At 38.4% G+C, this 22786-nt stretch overlaps 1 protein-coding gene across 1 annotated transcript in view; it reads right to left on the bottom strand.

Moving 5' to 3' along the window:
- Window positions 1–102: 102 nt before the first annotated feature.
- SLC16A10 (solute carrier family 16 member 10) overlaps window positions 103–22786 on the bottom strand; it is a 63929-nt gene continuing 41245 nt past the window's right edge. The window contains exons 4-6 of the mRNA XM_026040695.1: window positions 5804–5947; window positions 3272–3500; window positions 103–2381 (exon numbers count right to left, since the gene is read on the bottom strand). Of these exons, the coding sequence (XP_025896480.1) occupies window positions 2164–2381; window positions 3272–3500; window positions 5804–5947 (591 nt within the window). The 3' untranslated portion in view covers window positions 103–2163. The remainder of the gene's footprint in view (window positions 2382–3271; window positions 3501–5803; window positions 5948–22786) is intronic.

The following is a 22786-nucleotide window of genomic DNA, read 5'->3' as shown; positions in this document are numbered from 1 at the left end:
AAATGCAGCTTATTTTTTGGTTCAAAACACATGAAAAGAACTGTGATAAATATCCTTTTTTTCCCATAACAAAGCAATATGAAACAAACAAAAAAAATGCTTTCATCACACACAATTTTTTTTGCATCACCCAGATAGAAGATAACACTGAATAACACATTCTACAGAAATTCACCAAACAAGAACAGTGTAGGCTGTTAGTGTCATTTCAGCAATGAAGCCAGCATTTTGTAGTCAGTTTAACTAACAGTACTACTAATATTAACTTTTTTTTTCAGAAATACTTATGACATTTAAAAGAACAAGTCCCAGTGAAACAAAGTGACCTCTATGCTTAAGGTTTTTTCTACTCCCCAAACTCTCTCATATACCTCATTATCATTTCAGTTCTTTCAAACCTMACTCACATGGGACAGTGACTGAAATTCTGCAATATAAGCACGGTATGAGCTCTAGTCATAGATGCCTGCATGATTACGTTGAAAGGATTTTGAAAATTAATGTATGTAAACTTTCAAAGAAATAGTATTGCTAGCAGTGTTTCATATCAYAGATGCATATGGGCTTTCTGATAAATTAATACAATTCTGGAGCAATGAAAAATTACAAAAATAGAGACATTAAAGGTTCTATTTTCAAAAAATACAGCCTCTAACTTATATAAGGAACAGGTATTGTTGCTAATTAAGAAGATGCACTACAATGTATGTTTAGTTTTAAAATCATGTTTAGTTTGCTCTTTGCTAAGATGAAAACAAAAATTGTTGGGGTTGAAGGGATCTGAAGTAAAGCATGTTTAAGTAGTCCACTCACAGCTGATTCAATATCCACATAAAAACAACACACTTGAAAGTGTTTTATGATAAACCAAAAAGCMCAGTGTCCTTCTCATCCCACACAAGGTATTTTTTCAAATATTTCTTTCAGAGGAAGGTGTTTCAAAAATATGTGCTTGACAAACATTATGTAATAGCTAGGAGTAACAGAAATGTTTTAGTACACTAAGCAAGTCATGGGTAACAGAAAGAGGCATTTCTTTGTACTCCATTAAATTATGGCGCTGTATCCTACATGTAATTGAATTCAACTGTAAAGACCCATTATAAAGTTGCATGTTCACTCAGTGCAAAAATCTTTTCAATTGTTGAATGTCATTTCGATAGCTCTATATTTATTTTCACGTTGAAATAACTCAGTATTATCGCACTTAAAATGTTCAATAGGTAAATATTCTTTAAAGCTGGCTTATGTGTAAGAATTAAAACCAAAAACATAAAGATACAACAACAGAATTTTAAATTTAGTCTGATTCACAATACTGCTTCAAAGTACTGCTGTCAGTACAATTTCAGAACTATTTTGACATTTGGCTGGAAAAACCATCAATGTTACTGGTACTGCCTTGGCAGAAAGAGACACTATAACAACCTATGATTCAGCAGCTTTACTTCCAAATATATTTGCTTCTGATTTTAATTCCTGAATATCCACAAATTTCATCCTTAATGTTCTTTGTCCATGATACTGTGAGAAAGGTGAATCAATGGAAGAGGAGGTCAATGTTTCAGCAAACTGAACATGCTGGAGTATTAAGAGAAAATAAAACATACACTTTGTTTAATAATTTAGCTTTCTAATACAAAATGATTTCAGTAAAAGTTAAAGTTAAGGGAATCAAGAAGTTGTATATTCACATTCATGATACAGAATTTTGAGAGATTTTAAAACAGCCCAAGAAACTTGAAAAAATAAATCAGTCATAAAAGCTGCTAAATGTTTGACTACGAACACCCAATGGTGTTGCCTGCTTTGGATAGACCATAAAATTATTGAGGAGTCCTGGGTCAATGAATCAGAAGAAACTTCCACACTTCCAGAGATATGTTCTGATGAATTACAAAAATATTCTCTTCACACACAGAATCACTATGCACGTACACACTAACGCTATAAAACTTCAAATACCTTAAAAACGTGGCTTGAACTCAAACTCAAGGACTTGTCAAAAAAAGCGTTCAATGGTATAAAAGATTCTTGCAATCTGAGCAATAGTTCCAAACTTCTTTAGCATCATGATATTCTCAGCCAAACCTGGAAATCTGATCTAGCTTTTGGAGCAGGGTGAGCTAGTAGAGCAGAGAAAGCATCAAAACCAGCCTCCACTTATTTGACCGGCTTTTCTGCAGTGTCTGACACGAAAGTGCTTTCGCTTTCCAGCATTTTCTCAGTAGTTTCTCCATCGACAGTTTTGGGTCTTTCTTTTAGCTTCTGCCGTTCGTGGACCCATGGGATAAAACACAATATCGCGCCGCCGATAAGGGGGGGAACTCCAGCCAGGTAGAAGGCCACGTCATAGGTGCCCAGGTGGTCCCGCAGCAAACCTGCAAAGGGACAAGACGATCACTGATGGGGCCTTGAGAAGCTAGGAGGAGTGTTAATCTTTTGGACTCAGGAAACTGAGGACTGACATAAATCATTATAATCACTAATCAGACCATTGAAGGCCAAATATAAGTGTGTCGTTTTAGAAAGGCATTCCAGACTTGATTTGAAGTCTTCAAGTAGCCCTTAGTAGTAGAATACAAGGAGAATGGAGGGAATGTTACCACTCAAGTGCTTAATTACCATCCAGGGTTARAAATGTGTATGGTATTTCCTATTCAAATAATGCTTATTTCAACTGTCAGTAGCACTCACAAGACCTTARGATAAACTGTGGTCAAAAAAGACTTTAGCTCAGGCAGCCTTCACCTCCCAAGGAACCTTTATCTTTAAAAATCTGTATTTTGTTCAATAGTCTTCCTTTAAGAAATGAAGCAAAAGGCATTGGCTTTTGTTTGTAAAAAGCAATTTAAGTGACCAGACCTTTAAGTGACCAGACCTTTTATCCCCAAATTGTTTTCACACAAGCAAGTTTTGGAATCCCATTAAATTTCAAATTCTAACTTGGAGTCCTGAAACACATTTAGCATTTAGGCTATCCACTCAACAATATGGAAAATGTCAGGTCCTCCATCCAATCCGGAAGCCCGTATTTTTTTTGAGAGAAACAGTTCACCTCTGCATTGCTTAATTTAAAAAAGACTGAAGCAAACTGTAAACAGTAACAGTTTACCAGCAACCCAAGAGCAGCAGGTAAACTCACTGTAGATGCCGGAGCAAGGGAAGAGACGACATCCAATTTAAATGAACTGCATAATGTGTAGGAGCAGCAAACCTGACAATAACAACTCCAAATATGTTTACAGCTACAGACCTAAGCTGCACTTACCTGCAATGGGTGGGCCGACTGTCATGGGCACCGACATGAGTCCTAGCAGAAATCCTATGGCCTGGGAGACGTCCTGAGCACCGACAAGCTCAAAGGCAATAGGGGCCATAATGCAAATGAAGCAGCCATCAAAGAGGCCCATGAAGAGACAGACAGCAATGAGGGCTCCAAAGACGTGGCACAGTGGAATCATCATGGACATAAGGCCAATGAAGAAGAATGAGGCCACCTAAACGTTATCAAGGAAAAATACAAAACGTAACACGTCAGATCAGGAAAGATAAGGGAGTAGATAATTCCTTGCAAATGCAGGAAGACCTAAATTGCCCAGCCTAGTTTCCTTTAAAACAAATATTATTTTGAGYTCATTAGGAAAAGTCTGCAAGCAGACACCAGGACAAGGCTTAATTTTCAACACAGCATAAAAAACTCTTTTAGATAATGTATGYTATTGAGAACACTAGAGAAAACTGATGTGAAATAGCTGCGGTATTGTTTCTATTTCTCTACACAGAAATAGAGACAATCAAGGAACTAGGCTGCATAGAAATGTAAGGATACAAGTGAGGGATTTTTTTTTTAGTTCTTCTAGGATTTATACTACATAGAGAAGGCTATTTAAGGTGAGTCTATATCTAAGAAATAATGTGGTTATCTACAGACAAGTTGTAGACTAGACATTGTTGTCATATTATGACAAAGGAAGCACTAAAATCAGACTCACTAAACACTTTGCATCAAAAAGACAGAGAGTATCATTTGCTTACTAACCACGACTTACCAAGCAGAATTCAACATAAGAGCTCCTTAAGAAAGAATTCAGAAAAGGAAGGATAAAGGTTAAATTTGCAGAACAGACTTGTTCATTTACCAATGTAAACTGTTCAACTGTAAGACTCAAGTTGTAAGTGGAAATACACTCTCATTTGCATTTGTCAAATTCAAATCTTAACCAATTTTTGCAAGGAGATATACTTGCTACAGTGCTGTGAAAGACTGATTGAAGATTAAAAAAGTAACTGTGAAAGTATTCATATTACTTATTATACTTAATTATTCAAAGATTTACAGTTTAAAGATGGATATATCAKCTCTCAAAACCAAAAAAAACACTGAAAATCAAAAGCTTTGGGGCATACRAACTTTCTCTAGGTCCCCTACAAATTCTGTCTTGGTTGTGTCTATGACCATCATGTTTACAAACACCACYATCTGAGCTGAGAGATACAAATGGAAAGAATGATGGCATGAACTGCTGGGTAAACATGAACACTCACAAGACACAGTGAAGAATCATTTTTACACCTAAAAATGTTGTTTTGAAACAAAAGAGCTAAGGATGTAGATGTGTCACAGGGCTGAAGTGCAAGGAATATATTGCTTTCCTACCTATAATTAAYTGAAACCAACAATACTCAACCAAAGTGTCAGAATTTATGTCTTAAGAAGGAAAATCATTGGTTTTATGTTTTAGCCATCGGAACATTTTAAAAAAAAAGAATAGAAAAAAAAATCTTTAAAAGTTTTGCTGCAAGTGTGACATTATCAGATAGAAGCAAAGGCATTTGTGCCTTTTAAGGCACATGTCAGGTGTCGCCTCTTCACCATTTTTCCTAATAATGAAATATCCTAAAAATATTTAAAAGAGGTAGTGAAGCAGTCCCAATGAATGAGATACAGTTCCAGTCTCTTTTACACTGAGCCTAAATTCATGCACCTACGGCAACAAATGCTGCATGTTCAGAAAGGTTTTCTTTTCCAGGTTTTGGTTTCTATCATGCAGTGCAATTAATAGCCATTAGATGTCCCCCTTGTTATTTTTTTAAACAAATGAACCATACCAGTGGTTAATAAATGATAAATTATTACAACTTTTTTTTTTTTTTTTATATAATAATCTGCACTTTCCCAAAAAATAATGCTTATAAGTGTGGAAGACAACACGCACAGTCTCCTTCCAGCCCCAAACATCAGCATTTCTAGAAGAATGCTGATTTCTCTCCTCCACATGATTTTCTACTACTCTTATTGAAGATGCCAAGCAATCCATTCAGCCAAACTTGCTCAAGTATCTCTAATATTCCAGTAGCTGTATTAGCATGTGATAGGCATGGGAGTATTTGCCAACTAATTGGTTATCATCTAATAAAGATCAAGGGRAAAAAAAAAGCATCTAGAACCCTTAATAGGGGCACAAGAAGAAATCTTTTTGTAAAAAGAAAACCAAAAACGAAAACAAACAAACAAAAAATGAAATCACAGGATAAAAGACAAAGCATAATCTAGAGCAACCCCAAAGGTTTTGTCAAYCTAAGCATTGGTCTTTCTTCCATTCTCACCTGAGAACAGCCAGCCACTGGTACCTACAATTGTTTAGAAGCTCCCTTGTACCGAAAGCTATATGGTCAGCTCCTAAAGGTTGGAAATTCCCATGTTTGAATATCCAAGTCAATTCTCTTTACTCACAGCACCTGTAGCCAAAACTTTCGGAGTATCATTTATCTATTCCTTTACAATCGTGTGAACACCTACCTGTAAATAGACCTTTTTTGCACCAGGAATATAATCTGCAACTCTGCCAAAGACCAATCGTCCAATTCCTGAGGTAATGCCCAGGCACAGCAGAAGCACCTCTTCTGGCACGCTGTCACCAAATCTGTCTTTTACATGCTTCATCTGTTTAAAAAAAATATATAAATTGGCTTTAGAACGGAAGAAACCTTCGTAAATTYGATATTAATACATAAGTAATCCATGAATCTGAGACTTAAAATTTSGCTAAAAATAATAAACTTGCTTATTTTGCTTCTATGGGTGTTAAAAGCATTTTTCTGCACTAGCGTATGACTGTTGAAGTGTCATAACAATAAGAAGCTAAAAATATGTTAGTTTATTCAACGTAACTGAATTATTAAGGAGGTTCAAGAAAACAACAGTGCTACATCTAACATGGAAATGATTGTCCAAGCACGTATTTTACTAGCAACCTATTACTGTTACYGTGGATAGTGTGGAATCCACAGAAGAACTGGTGGCTTCACTGGCCAGGGCATAATCTCAGGTCTGAAGGCACCAAGTGATTAATGAAGGCACAGAGTGATTAATGATTATCAAGTGCTGATTAGCACTCATCAATGACYTGGATGAAGAGACRAAGTGYCATCTSTMAAGATCCATATCTTTATGGATAGCTGGCTGGAGTGTTGGGCAGAGAGGAACCTCGTGAAGTTCAGCAAAGGCAAGTGCAGGGTCCTGCACCTGGGGAGGAAGAGCCCCAGGCACCAGGGTAGGCTGGGGCCAAGCTGCTGGAGGACAGCTCTGCAGAGARGGACCTGGGGGTCCTGCAGAACAAGCTGACCAGGAGCCAGCAAACTGTCCTTGTGGCCAAGGGGCCAATGGGATCCTGGGCTGCCTTAGACACAGCATTGCCAGCATGTTGAGGGAAAGGATCCTCCCTCCTCCTCTCCTCAGCCCTGGCAAGGCCACGCTGTGTCCAGTGCTGAGATATGAAGCTACAGAAGCAAATCCGAAAAAGGGCTATGAAGATGAAGGGAATGCAGCATCTCTCGTGAGCAGAGGCTGTGACTGTTTGGCCTGGAGAAGAGACGACTGAGYGGGGACTTTATCCATGTGTATAAGGGTCTGAAGGGAAGGTGTCAGGTGGATGGTGCTAGACTCTTCTCATCAACGGCAAAAGAGGCAAAGGGCACAAACTGAAGCACGGGAAGGTCCTTTTGAACATAAGGACAAATTTCTTTACTGGGAGGTGACTGTGGACTGGAAGAGGTTGTCCAGAGACCTGAGGTCTCCTTCCTTGGAGATATTCAAAAGCTGCTTGAATGTGATCCTGGGCAACGTGCTCCAGGTGACCCTGCTTGAGCAGGGGGATTGGACTAGATGACCTTTAAATGAAGGGAAGAAAAGAAGTGCTTGACACATTTGGATTTTTTAATTCCTTCTGGTTCCCGAATCTTGGCAGCACCAGACTTTTTCTTTTTTTCCCTTTTCAGCCATATTCTTATATGCATATGATTCTCATGCAACCACTTTTTGAAACAYTGCTGGCAATACCAAATAAGCCAACGTGAGCATGAGGAGAAAGAGAAGTTATCTGCATTGTTCTGCAAGCTCTGTCTTGTAGCTGTAAAGCTACACAGACTTACAGACTTGAACAGCAAAAGCTACACATTGATTTTCAGTATCAATTCTGATTATGCAATATCATTTGAAACTTAAAAAAATCATTTCCTTATGGAAAAGAGAAATAATTCTTTTCTTTGGGAAAAGAATTTGAATAAATTTCCCTTTTATTTAAGCATAAAAGATTGTTTCATTCCCTGTCTGGCAAATGGGAGAAGAAAAGCTGATAGTTTTCCCATGTCCATGTCTTGTGTTTCCATCAGTATCTGCCATCCTAAGAATCCTTTGTCACTCTTTCCACATGTTCTGCTTTTACATTTCTGCCACCTCTGGTTTGGGTGAGGAGCAGATATGGTCCACCCACTCCCCACATGCTTTTTGAGAGGGAAGCTACAGCTCATACCTCATCCAGGTGACTCTTAACGCTGAACTTGCAACTGAGCAACTGGATGTCTCAACACAAACCCTGAGGGTGAAATGCCCCCCTTTTTCAGACCACGGGGGTAAGTCCTAGTTTCAATTCCCTCTAAGTATGAAAATAACCATTACTCATCTTGAACAAATATCTAAATCTTTATCTTTCAGCCTTCACTCCTAAGCACACCATAGCTTGCAAGAGCTGGATTCAAGGAGAAATTTTTCCAGCTTCCAGCTGGATTCAAGGAGAAACTTTTCCAGCATGAAGGCAGTGGAACAGGTTGACTGGAGAAGTTGAAATTTCCAAGGCCAATTGCACAAAGTCCTGAACAACCTGGTCTGATCTCACGGCTGACCTTGCTTGAGCAGAACTTGGACTAGGGATCTCCTGAGCTCCACTCCAACCTCCGTCACCTTCTGATCTTACGCTGCCATACTCAGCCTCAGCGACATAGTCACTAGCAACCTCTAAGGAATAACTATATATCTGAAAATACATCAACTCAGAATTTAGAACTGTCAGTGCTGATTCATTACAGATTCGAAGAAATGTCTTGTAACAACAGGTTTTAAGTTCATTTAATTAGGATTAGGTATCTTAAATGAAACGTCTCCAGAATTCAGATTTCCCTAGATTTTTAGCTCTAAAAGAACTGTTCTGTAAAGACTTGGGAACTTCCTCAGCCAATGTCTCTCACATCAGCATTCTTTTTTTTCCCCATAAGAGAACTACACAAGCCATAAATATACAACCATCTCTATATATGCCTAAATGGTCATCTTAATCTGCAATTTTGACTTGAATTATGCATAAAATTTAGCTGAACTAGGTAGGGCATTACTGACATAATCTACTAATTTACRGTCTATTTCTACAATGACCTTCACAAAACCATACAGTGTCATCACAAAACAAAACGGTCCTCCAAATCCCTCACTCACAGATTAAAACACATGGTTTCTTTTCAAGGTAACAATGCAAGAAAGGGAAATTAAGTACATGTCAAAATAAAGATACTAGCAAGAGCCAGGACACAACTGAATGGTTACATGTAGAAAAATTATACTGCTGCTCATCTACAAGATGACAATGAAATCTTAAAAGTTTCAGAAAACTAAAAGTTTGAGTTTACTTCACACACACATCCTGAGAAAAGACCAGTCTTCCCAATGACAGTTGGGATCACAGTTTTAATCAGAGTGGGTTTGTTGGACCCTTGCTCCAACAAACAAGCCTTCTAAAATTCCTGAACAAACTCGAAGGCCTGCAGAAAAATCTCATCTCTTGCCTCAACACATAGCAAAAACTTTGAAGGGAACTGCCCTGAAAGACTGACAGTTTCAAAATGACAAATAATTCCAGGTGAATCGCTGCTTACTCTATTGAAAAAGGAGGTAAGAAAAATATCAAGAAAAAAACAGAGRAAAAAAACTTTGTTGCCAGAGAAACACACAGATATTTGGAACAAAGGTAATGTAACACACACATAWACATCTTTCAGATAATTCCTGTTTACCTACACGACACAAAATAACAATGATGCTTCCCCTTTCAAGCTCTGGCCAGTCTTAATCTTACATTCATCTTACATTTTCTTACATTTATCACAATAAAATCTCTGGTTGACATATTTATGAGAAGTTTTCACCAACTAGAGCCGACTGAAATACCACAATTGCTACTTCATTAAGACCCAGAACAAACATAATCTGAAATTCTCCAGTAAAACTGAAACAGTTACCAGGTTAACTGTTAAGCTCCTTTAGCATAAATAACAAAACAGAGGAGAATTCAGCCTAGATTAGGGAAAAAAATCAGGTTTACAACTAGGTAGATGTTTCTCCCTTTGCCCTCACATAGTCATTCATGAACAAATTAAGAACTTGTGGAGAACAAGTATGATCCCAGAGACTGAAAGAGGCAACAGACAGCACAAAACCTAAGAAGGGGAGAAAACCAGACAAGGACTGTTAACCAATAATAACCAGGTTTTCTACTTATTAGAATCAGAAGCAGTAACCCATTTCACAAGAATTAAGCCAGTTCTCAGGTGTGGAAAGGACACCTGTCAGAGAGGCCCAACAGATATGAAGGAAAAGGTGCMAGGAACTGTGCTGGAGATTGAAAGGAGACAGCAGGATGGCCACAGGGAAAGCAAAGACAGCCCGTGACTTGTGCTCCTTCCCTCCTCTCCGCCACTCCTTTATCTCTTGGGATAAAGCTAGCAGCTCCTAGAGATGCCAAGAAGGATTCCATCAAGCGGAAAGAGACAGGGGAAAGAAACAAGCACATGGACACTGGTGGACTGACCAGAACCGGGACATACAGGAAAGGAGGCCCGTCTTTCAGGGGAAGCTCACAGTGACCACGAAGAAGGCTGAGGACTAAAGCCAGCGATGCTTAAGTGTCATATACACATGACTGGAGAGACAATTACATCAAATAACTTACCTTTTAACCATTTTTTTCTCTTTAATTATCATCTGTRATAATAGTAGACATATTTCAATCAGTTCCTTGTGGCCTGAACTAGCCACCATATTTAAAATTAACAGTCCTAGAGTTACAGACACGTCAAAAACAAACCACACAAAACAACTTTTCTTTATTGTGGGGTGGGTAGCAAACCTTGGGAATAGAGAGAAGGACAGATATAACTTATCTTGTCCTGAAGTGGCCTTTTCAAATCTCTCAGACATAACAGCTCTCATGAGCTGGTTTAATATATGCTCTAGATGAAGCAACTACAAAGATTCTCAACCGCTTTGAAAAGCTGTTTCTCAAAGAGTAGCTATTAGTGATTCTCTGTAAAAAGATGCTCCCAATCTATCACTATGTAGCATTTTCATTAACAATATAGACAGAGAATACACTTACTGTATTTGAAAATTACATCATATGACGGGTACATTGCAAGCCTTTTGAGGTAAAGCGCTAGGCAGATATGCAAAGAATGTGCTGAAGTCAAGAAGTGCAAGACAAAAYTCATTTTCATAAAAATGAGGTAATATTAAAAACAGATGCATAAATTTAAAAAAACAGGGAATGATGGACAACAGCTCTTTACAATGGGTAAAGCTTTAGCAAGTGTAGCAGATCACACCCGAACRCATTCCATGACCTCGCAAAACCGAAACAATAGAGCACATCAGCGAGACACYCAATCTGATACCGCCATCCACTCAGCCCCAGCAAGGCCTGCGATGGATCACGATGCCTCATTTTGGACATTGATCATTACAGGGTAGACCAGCTGGACTGAATTCAAAAGAAACATTCGGTGATAAGCAGCACTTTGATAAGCATGATTTATGATAAAAGATTCAAAAAGAAGCCCCATCCTTCACCGAAGTACGTCAGAGACACTGAGGTATTCAAAGAATGTGTTGCAAGTTGCTCCTGCAATGTCAGTGCTGGCTAGAACAAGAAGCCATCAGCTCAAGCTGAAGCAAAGGAAATTTCATGTTGGACATTAGGAAGTGTTTTCTAAATTGCAGGACAGCTGCAGACTAGCAGTGACTATCTGCTAGTCAGGGAGATTTTTAATACWAGTTAAGCTACCATTAACATGAATGAGGTAGTGGGATATCTACCGTCTGTCCTCCTATCGTTCTGTGATTTGATACATGTTTACAGCACCATCATAAACTTAACTGATTGCTGTAAATTGAGGGGCATATTTTCACAATATGCAAAGTAACAGGAAGCTACTAAAATAGTCACTAATGATTAACACTGTATGAACTGGACTTTAAAAATGGTTAGTCATTTTAAATATAATTCAACAGGGATTCTCAAGTAGCGAACAAGAACAGAGCTACTGAAAGACAGTAAATTCTTTCTTTCTATCATAATGTTGGATTAAAAGCCTAAACAATTATTATTTTCAACATACTTAAGTAAAGTTGCTACATGAACCTATTGCTACATGTCCAGTTTAGTCTTTCTCTAACACACACAAATATAGCGCTTTTTGCTATGATAATGTCATGGCCTAATGATAATGTCTTGACCTTGCCTTCTAAACAAAGTCAAACTTGCCAGCCTTGCTAAAATAATAGTGGAAAATCTCCTTGCAAAGTATGTAACATTTCCCCAGAAATAAATACAAATATGTCTAAGATTTTTTTTTAATACAACAATTATTATAGAGCTCTAATGCTCAGTTACATTTCTTATTTCCTTTATTATTTCTGCCTAAATTGCTGAAATATTACAGAGAGCATATATTTAGTTTCTGGCAATGGAATACAAATACCCTAAGTTATATGGGAACAGTCCAATACATACACCTGGATGAGTAACATCACGCCTGTCTGTGGAAAGGGAAGTTTTCTATGTCTGCTCATTTCTGGACAAACCAGGAGGGAAGTCTCAATGAACTGACACACGTCAACCACTTAAAGTATCAGGAAGGTGTAAAGAAAATTTCACAGCATTKTTGGACCAGTATGTGCAGAGGAACATCTCAGATTCATGTGAATATTAACTTTACTCATAAAAATAAAGTGAACCYTTAGGACACAATAAAGACAGAAAATTTATTTTCTCTTCTGCCTTTTTTCCCCTCTACATGAAAATAAAAATGTATCATGAGTGTATTACACAAATTTATTAGGAGCTAACGGTCCAATTTCGAAAGCACACAGGCAGCTTACTAGGAGAATACTTTGTTCCCAGTTCACATGAAGTCATTTATCTAGAAGAACTGTGACAACATCAAAACACTTGCAGCAGGCACAGAGAGGCTGCAGAAATATATTCCTGCAGATACTACTCAGCTATTAAGGTTTTTTAGTGTAGATTTTTACCTATTTATTCAATAATCCTCAAAAACATCCTGTCTTTTTTCTCCTTATGCTTTAAAAGATTATTTTTCAGTAGCTGACATACTTTAAAAAAAATAGCTAGTATTCCCACACCCTTTATCATATAGACTGTAAATGCCTATACTCCAAAAGGGATATACAATTTCTGTATTTTTACATCACCCATCTTTTGTAATCATCTATACCTAATAAATGAATAATCTGTACAAATTGAAATTTTACTGCCATTTAAAGAAAAAAAAAAAAAAAAAGCTACACAAGGCCTTTGAGTTCCAAATTCTGCTCTTGAAGTAAAGGAGGAAACTGACTGGAAAGACTTCCCCTGTCAAAACACATGGCAACTAGAAGAAGCTATTTTAAATGAAATGCATTGTCATTTTCACCTGCTTCTATTAAATCAACATAAATCTACCATTTTTGCTTACACAGCGTCACTTATCACCTGCTTCTTGGAGTGCCATCTTATCACTCAGAGCGTCTACAAAAACCAGAGATAAAGCCTTGTCTTGCATAATTTTGTAAGCTTCAAAGCTCAATTGAATTTTAAAAGCTTCTCACAGATCAACGCAATGCCAATTTAATCATCATTAATTACAGATGAGGATGAAGAACAATCTACACAAAACCATCCATCACAGGTGGCCATTTTTATCAAAAACATCCACACATTAACCAATCTCCACGATATAGAGTAGGCAGACAGAAAAACACTTTTGGCACAATACCATGCAGTATTTTTGTCTATGATCTTGAGAAAACAAAAGCAAATGAAAGTCTGAAAYGATCACAAATTTGAGTTGTAGCAATATCAAGGTCACTTCTAGAGTGTCTTGATCATATGATAAGATGTGCTCTCTGGAAAAGCTTCTCGCTCTTCAGGCCATAGAAGCTATGTCAGTCAAAGAGGTGCTTCAAGTCAAGTGCCTTTCAAGCTGAACAATGTTTGGAAGGACAGCTAAAAGACTTCAAGGTCTCTGAAACCTGCCCTATCAAAAAACTAAATGTTTGTCACCTTTATTTCAAGAGAGTGCTTATGTTCTGCAGCTACTCAGACAGGAAGACAAAGAAACACTGGAAGCTGGCTAAAATCAGAATGAAACTAAGTACATTTTGGGGTTTTGTTTGTATTAATGAAAGCAACCAAGAGTTCAATTAAAGGAACTGACTTTCTACCAAAAGCCTATTTTACATAAAAAGCTGTACCTCAAAACAATTTCTCAAATTAACAGTAGATTAGTGCACTTAAATTGTATGACTCATTTATGCCAAAAGAAAACAAGTGTAGCAACAGKTTTTTTTTTAAACCTAAAATATATTAATAAACTTATGTTTTGTTTTTAATGTATCTGGAGGAACAGTACAGTATAGAGCAAGCTTGATGGAGGGAACTGAGTGGTGAATAAATTGCAGGTTTATTCATTTACTTATATAATTTCAGTCATAAAATATTGCAATACTACCATCAAATCTTCTGAGCCAGGATGACTTCCTTGCTCCACAACAGAACCTGTGCTACCTTATGAGGTCTTAAGACTGTAGATCACAGATAAATTCAAAATACAGATTTTTTGAGTCTTTATTCAGTTGCCAAGTAGCTTGCGAGGCATCCAAAACAGTTTAACTTTTAGAGATCTACTTGTGGACGTGCTCATAGGCACCTTTGCTTTGGAAGGACTGTGTATTTCCACCGAGGATGCACAGAAAAAACCTTCTCTCAGTAGCCTCAGCATTAGATGGCATTCCTAGCAATAGAAAAATGCTACTACTGCTTCATTTTATCTGAACTCTGGTTCAACAGGCGTACAACATCTTCCTTTAAAATACAATGATAATGACAGTGCCCTCTCCTCCTCTTCTACAGAGATCTAGCCCTTACTCAAGATAGAGATTTACATTCAGTTCCCCGTTTTGCCTGCACAGATCCCGAAGAACATACCTCTCTTCCTAGGATACTGTACACTCAGTGGCAATGACTCAAGTATTGACTCAACAGACAGAAGGGAATCTGAGTAATAACCGAAGTCTTGATGATCTAAAGCAAATGGAAAGAGAAGAGCTAAGACTTGCCATTTCCTCCAAGAAAAAYGCTCTTGGAGTAGATACTGAACATGTGAAAACTGACCTGAATAYGAGTAAAAGTTCTTCACTTAATTCTCCAGAAGCTGTGGAGCTTCTAGAGAGGGTCCAGCAGAGAGTGACAAAGATGATTAAGAGACTGGAGCATCTATCATACGAGGAGAGACTGAGTGAGTTGGGCCTGTTTTCTCTGGAGAAGAGAAGGCTGAGAGGGGATCTGATCAATAGGTRTAAGTACCTGAAGGGAGAATGTAGGAGGAAGGGACTAAGCTCTTCTCAGTGGTGGCCAGTGACAGGACAAGGRGCAATGGCTGTAGGCTGYAACAAAGGAAGCTCCATCTCCATGTGAGCAAGAACTTCCCTGTGAGGGTGCCAGAGCCCTGGCACAGGCTGCCCAGGGAGGCTGTGGAGTCTCCTTCTCTGGAGGTCTTCAAAACCTGCCTGGATGCTTCCCTGTGCTCTGGGTCCTTTCCAACCTTAATGATTCTGTGATAGGAGAAGTTAATTGTAATCCCAGGTTTCTGAAGACTTGTGGAGCTTGAAGATTTTAGTTCAAGCACCTGAAGATACAAGGCTAAATTCCATCATTAAAAATGTAAAGCTAAGTTCCACCACTAAAACAGCATTTTCTAAAAAACACAGAGCTCACTACTGGAGCGTGCTTCCTATTACAATAGTTTATTATTACCAAAAGTATATAGACAAGTGTTAAAATTATGCTAACAAATGTACAGAGGAATGCATGAGATAACTCACATCTGTTTTTTTCAGCCTGCTAATATTGCACAGACCTAAAAAAGCCTGCTCTGCTCTTATCCTTCAACAGCTGCTTCTTACATACACCTGAGCACACCTACTACCTAAAAGTTTAYTAGAAAAAAATATTGCTTTATTTTCTTCTACTACTGTAAAATATTTAAATTTCTTTTCAGTTTCTCTTCTTTCCATACATACTTTTTATTCTTTTCCAGTACTTTGTTGGGAAATATAGGTTAAATATACTTTCATAACAATTACAAATATGAGGTAGGAAAATTTGCCCTTTTTGCCCCACCCCTTATCCAAAAATGGACAATCTAGTCAAGAATAAATACTGACAGATCAACACAGAGGAATACTGGGAGAGAAATGGGTGCACAGGATAATTAGAGAGTGGATAAAGGGGGAAAATTTCACTAACCTGGGCAGTCAAACTGCAGCAGAACTTGAGATCTGAAGGGAGATAAATGCAAAGATTAGAAAAGCAAGTAAAGCATGGGGAGCCACTGAAGATCCGGGGTCTAAGAAATATCTGCTTAATAATTACATCTGATCTTTACAAATCTCTTTTTTTTTTCTCCTTTTTTTTTTCTCTCCTCTCCTCCCTCCCTGTTTTGGGACACAAGTATAGTAGATAGAGTAAATGAAAAAGACAACAGCGCTACAGTTTGCAGCCATGCCTGCAATTTTAACTCTTTTGGATTATCTACCATATGGAGAAATATCTGACAATTACCTGCTGAACATTCTTTAAAATATTTAGCCTATCTTTATGAAACAGACTAACAGCAACTTCTAGGAAATAAAAGACGTGGTAGACTTTAGGAAAAGGAATGACAGAGGAAAATGTACAGCCTTCTTGAACAAAAGGCAGAGAGAGCAAGTAAACACAGCGATAAAGCGTTTGGGGGTTTTCTGAGTTTTAGAGTAAAAAACAAACTAGATATTGCTATTAACTAGACACTAAGCATTATTTTACACTGTGCTTTTAAGGCAGCAAATTTGTAAGTGGTTCACAAAAGACAGACAGTACTTACCTTACAAAACCAGAATTGCTTCAATATGTGCTATTTGTGCATACTTCCCCCTGTGGATATGCACGTGCTTGACATGTTTAGGTTCACAGATTTTTGGTTACTGGAGTCCATACAGTACATACCATACTTTTCATCATACTTAGCGCTCAAGCACAAAGGACAGAGCATATATATATATATGTATATGTATATATATAAATACATATATGTATATATGTGTAATGTTTCAATTTATTTCCTCTATGGAAATCTGGGAATATAGCACTGAAAGGAAAGGGCAGCAGGATTAGGGGATATAGAATTAGGGCTATATCTGGGGATATAGCACTGAAAGGAAAGGGTACAGCAGGATTAGGCGTGTGCATGTCTAACGCACAGCCCGCAGAGCTGCAGGTCTGCAGGGTACCCCACTCCCTCCCACTCCGCTTCCCTGGACAGCGGAGCACGCAAAGGCGCTGCTGCCAGCCAAGCAAAAGGAGCTGCTCCGAGAGCAACTGAAGCCCTGCTCCTCACAGGAAAAGCCTCATTAGAGATTTCAGGCCTGACAGTATTAGGGAACGCAGCATTTGCAGGTTGGCCTCGAGGACTGCAAAAGTGTGAGCAGTGTTAGGGATGATGCTTCACATCTGGTGGGCAGAACGTTATCTACTACAGTGGGATCCCCACKATATAGCTCATCCAGATACCTACATCAGACCAGGTCTACTTGGAGATCCTTGGTGGATCCCTATTCCCTTCATTTTCTAGTTGGCTGTAATTTTTTATAATTACCCAAAAGTTTTTGATTGGAAGGGCAGAGGAGAGAGGGGAAAAAAAGTAATGAGCTTATTAGTCATTCTTCTGAATGCAGAGTAGAGAGGCTATTTAGTCCTGAATAAGTAAGATTTTTGAGAAACTGAGTAAACTGCAGTGAATATAGTCTTCTAAGTACATATCAAGAGCTCTGAAAACATTACTAGGGAAACTGCAGGTACAGAGAATCTCTTCTAAGAACTTGGTTTCTCGCTACTCTCCAGTGGACTTCATGGCACAGGAAGACATTTCGGACAAATGTTCTAGGGGACACAGACTCAAAGAGGTAGGGGACCAGACTGACGCTTCACAGCAGAATGGGGCCTCTTCTTGGCAAAGACATGGCACATCAGTGCTCCATAGAGAGAAAGAGGTGGCTAAGGYGTCAGAACGTTTGATGAAGAACAGAGCTAAAGGCCAAAACCATGCTGGTTTGGTTTAAGGCACTCCAACATTGCAAAACAGAGGTTCTGCAGGAAGGCAAGAACCTGGCCCTACAGAAGCAAAAAACTCTAATCTCCTTGGCAATAGACACCTGCATCACTTACTACCCATGCGAGCAAGCCCGCCAGTTCACTCTGTTGTGTCCAAAATGTTAAAGATGTCAGATTTGCCTTGCTAAAGCAGAGGGACAAAACAGATGCTCCCCTAGAAGATGGGAACCGAGAGCCGCAGGCAGTGCTGTCTTTTTGTCCGAGGACAGACTGTCCGAGGATACCAGCTAGGCCCTGCAACTTCAAGGTACAAAAAATACAAAAGATCTGGAAACAGACTAAGCCACAGAGAGCAGAGAAAAATAATCATCTGAACTGTCCAACACTGTGACTCATTCCAGAAAATGGGAGCATTCGTATAAAAGGATAAAGAGTTCTTGCGCCTAACCAAGTATTTAACAGAGATTCCAACTGCGTCTCTATCAGTAATGAAAGATTTGAAGTTTTGGTCTTCATCAGAATAGTGAACAGTTAAAACTCCACTTAGGCAATCTTCTCTGATCGACACTGATCATGTGTATTTATATATTTTAAACTTCGTCATCTAGCCCTTAAAGTCCTGATCTTCTCTTCTTGACAACAGGGAGCAATTCCAGCACTGCCCATAATGCTTTCAGCCCACAGACACACTGGAGAGAGCTGGTGAGTTCTCAGGACACTCCTGCGTTTGAGGACACTCTCACCAAAACCCAGAGTCACCTGCAGGCATCTCCCAGCACAGTACTCAGCAGCACCGCCACCCTGTTTGTCCAGAAAGCTTCAGAGATGCTTAGTAAACTCCTCCAGAATTGTGGGAAAGATGGAGGCATATGCATTATATGCTATAATGCGTTCCTATAGCCAAAGGTTACTTTCAATGGGATACGTGTGTCGGATACAACCTGGCAGATGGCACAAGGCATATTTTTACTGTAGTACTACTGTATGTCAATTGGTTTTGACYTATACATTTGAACAGGCTCTGAAACTTACTGGAAGAGAAATATTCCTTCGTAAATGTGAAGACCAAAGAGGGCACAATAAACTTCACTCCATCAAGGAAAAAGGCTTGTCTTGAGGTTTAAAATCCTACTCAGCCTTGATAACCTTGATCAGGTCTCTAAATATTTCACCACTCAATGTTTTCTGTAGAGAAGATTTGTTTTATTAGTCAGTTATGTCCAAAACACTGTTATAATCCTCAGAATTGTCAGTAATTCAAATAAACAATTCTCTGCCCTGCGAATAGCTGTGACTAACTACTAAGAAAATTCACACTCACAACAAAAACCCAAGCTCCCAAATATGACACGCACTGCATACTGCTACCCAAAAATCTGTACATGTGCAAACATGCACCCATCACGGACTATGAATATCCATATGGTCAGTGGTATGTAGATTGCCCAGCATATACGTTCTGCACAAGCTAGGGGGAGGAGCTTTGTATACAACTCCATAAATATATTTAAACAATAAGCCTATATTCTTTCAAATGCAATTCAGTCTGTACTTAAGCACATCTTTTCTCTATATAAAGTATTTAGACTTAGGATAGGACAAGCTTAAAATAGAAAGGTAAATCATACCGATAAGCAATTTTCATGTACATGTTATATAGCTGAAAAAAATTTGTAATAAATATCTGCACTACTGTTTAATAGTCTATAAATGGCACTTGCCTAAGGGCTACTTCAAATTGGAATGCTTGAAAATGGAAAAACAAAATACTTGCCTACGGTAGAAAGAAAATAGTTGCAGAAATATTTAAATTTTAACTACACAACATTGGAAATTCAAGCTCTGATTATTCAGCACTACTTTTCATCCTACTTTAAATATATATTTTTCTATATATTTTAAGGGTTCAAAAACAATCTACTGTTAGCAATAACATGCATTTAATATCACTAACTGCTAAACCAAACTGCATAGCTGTGGTTGAAACAATGCTCCATCTGAATTTATGCAGATACTGTAAAAACTCCATGGCAAGTTACTAAAGATCTAAACTACYGTACAGAAAATACAAAAAGCCATAATCAGTCCTATCAATATTCCTCATATTGGCTGACTACTGCCATCAAAAAATGGTTGGTGCTTGTGCACCAAGAACATAGTGCAGGTCCACGCTTTGTGTGAGCAYGTCACCAACCCTAAAATCCCGTTGAATGTACCTTAGAAATGACTGCAGTGAGAGCACCCTTTTAAAGTTTTTTCTTCATTAAGCTAAATAAAGCACAAGAAGCACTTTTACACTACTTAGCACACCTTACGCCTTAAACCATGTCTTACCAATGCCAGCCTAGCAAGCTCATCTCAAGTAAGGATCTTCGATACTGGAAAAGGAGGTTCTCGCAGTTTTCTAAGGGCAAAGCACAGCCAGAATGCTTACCAGAACCCCTCCTATCCCTGGAAAACTGAAGCCTTCTGTTTATTAACAGAACAAGCAGGGCACAAGAAAGTGCACAGAGAGTCTGTACTCTCAAATCCTGTCAGATTTACTTAATATTCAAACACAATCAGTTCCTTAATGGAATGGTCTATGTTAAGAACTGCTTGGAAAGATGTGTGTCAATCAGATTGCTATTGTGGACACAGGATTTAAAACCAAATGGGCTAAAGCACCTTATTTGACTCCGCATAGACATCAAAAGAAAAACGTTCTCAATTACTGGATTTAAAACTGAGAGGATTAACAACTATTTGATATAAGTAATCCCATGAATTAACACTCCTTGATATGAATAGAGAGCTAGCACACCAGCTAATTTGTTTAATTTTAGTTAGGGCTTAATTTAGGGAGATGTTCTTTTCCTCTTGTTTTACCAGCTATCACTCTCTAGCAAATACAATATGGCTGGTATATTTTTGAAGACATGACTAATTATATTATTCTAAAGCTTGAAATAAACTTTCTTTTTTTAGTACCACTTTCACATTCATTTTCTCTTTATGCATATTTTCTCAATATGCTTTAGAAAACTCAGAAAAAAAAACAAAGAGAAAATAGAGGTTGGCCTCTGAAGTGTTCAGAGGTCCTGCCCAGACCKCACGAGACCCAGACCTGGTCTCATGTCCAGACCTTCTGTTACCACACACAGAACCTGCCCCAGCACAGCCTGGGCCCCTTTCACYACATGTTCAAGAGCCCCAGTGCAGCAGCAGGAACCGCCTTTCTAGGAACAGGAATCACTTGATACATAAAAGAACCTGGACTGAGAAATCCGTGGGCATGAGGCAGCTGTGGGAGGAAGAACCAGGCAGGCGTTCTGGCTTGGCCAATTTAATGGCACTCTGGGAGAGCCGACGGACACTGGTTGTGTGGTGATCCACATGAACACCAAGTTGAAGCCCTGGCTTAGAGAGGTGCACAGGTAGAAAAGGTGCCCGAGTGTCATCTTCTATTTACACGGCTCCAAGGTAGCCATTCTCGGCAGCAGGGACCCGTATTTTTACTTTCAAAACACTAATTTAAGACTTCACCTCTAAACCTTTCCTGAGTACCATATACACACATGTGTTTCCTTAGGATGTTTACCACTAACAGTCTAGCACATCTGCTCCAGGACTACTGCAGGCCATCCCTAACGATGGAAGAAATCCAGTCCTTTTTACATAATGAAAGCAGTCGCTCACTCAAGTACCAAGTCCCTTTTCCAGTATCACATACTATTTTCCAAGCACATTACACAAGAAAATAATAAAAATGTTCATTTTCAATAAAAGAGAAAAAGGTTAGCTGCAGCTCAGGAGAAATACCAGCATCTTTTGGAAATTTCTCTTATGGTCTTATAGTCATCCAGAGCTTTTGGAAGTATATAGGATGTTTTCAATCAAAAGCAGGTAAGGGTAAGGCTAAAACAGAAAACAGCCCCCCTCCCCCCTCAAAAAAACAAATTTTGAGCTTCCTGTTCAAGAAGTATCCACTGGAAATTAAGCATCTGTGCTGAAGAGCCAAATCCATGTTCTTCCTACACTTCTATAAAGGTATTCTCCAATACTGAAGACCTATTCATCCCAAAATCACAGAATGATTAAGGTTGGAAGGAATCTCTAGAGATCATCCAGTCCAACCATCTATTCATGCTTTTCCAAATATAGTTCCACTGAGATTACCTAAGGCTTAAAGCACATATAATGCTTATCAACTACTGATAATAACCAGTAAAGAGTAAAGACTCATTTCATAAAAATAAATTCCTCTTTCAATTGSCTAACTCATAACTTTTTCCTTTCTTTTTGGAATGATCTTTTAATCCTAGCAGAAATCAGGAGCCTTACAACCCACAATACTGCTTCATTCGGTAACTCAGTGATGCAGCTCCTGCATTCTGCCTCAAAGACTCCTGCTACTGGGGATAGAACAGTCCTTAATATATATAAAATATTTTTCAGGTCTTTTTTTTTAACAAATATATGATCTACAGGTATTAAATTTTTCCTTCTGATCACTGATCAGAGCCTGAGGACTAGACAGTCTTAGTTACTTGTATCCTGACAGTTGAAATACTCCTGTTTATGAAACACAGGACTATTTCATTGTGTTTACTGGTGATTTCCTTCTGAAACATGTTCTCTCTTTGATTTCAAGACCAATTGAGCCAGATTATTTTGTTAAATTACCTGCATGTCAAACTTTGACAGATTAGTGTACAATTATCTACTGGGCCACATACACAAGCAAACAAAAATCTGGACACTAATAACTTACCCATTTTAAATACACACGTGACTTTTTATTTCTAATTCATTTTCTTAGCATCTCTGATCAAGTTTGGTTTGGCAGAAGACTTTTCAAATGTCTCCTTTCACAGTTAGTGTAYATAAAATGCTTCTTTCTAAGCAACTTTAGGACGAGAATAAGGAACTAATATTTTAGCTGTCTCTAACAGCTCCAATTAGAGCCCTGAGATCTCTTTTAATCACAAATCACATCAGAATTAGTTTCCTGTTCCTCCCAACACAACCTCTACTTTAAGTATTTCATC

The sequence above is a fragment of the Nothoprocta perdicaria genome, unplaced genomic scaffold, assembly GCF_003342845.1.
Source record: "Nothoprocta perdicaria isolate Ctin4 unplaced genomic scaffold, notPer1 scaffold_261, whole genome shotgun sequence".
Taxonomy (NCBI): domain Eukaryota; kingdom Metazoa; phylum Chordata; class Aves; order Tinamiformes; family Tinamidae; genus Nothoprocta; species Nothoprocta perdicaria.
This window is presented reverse-complemented; position numbering and strand designations above follow the sequence as displayed.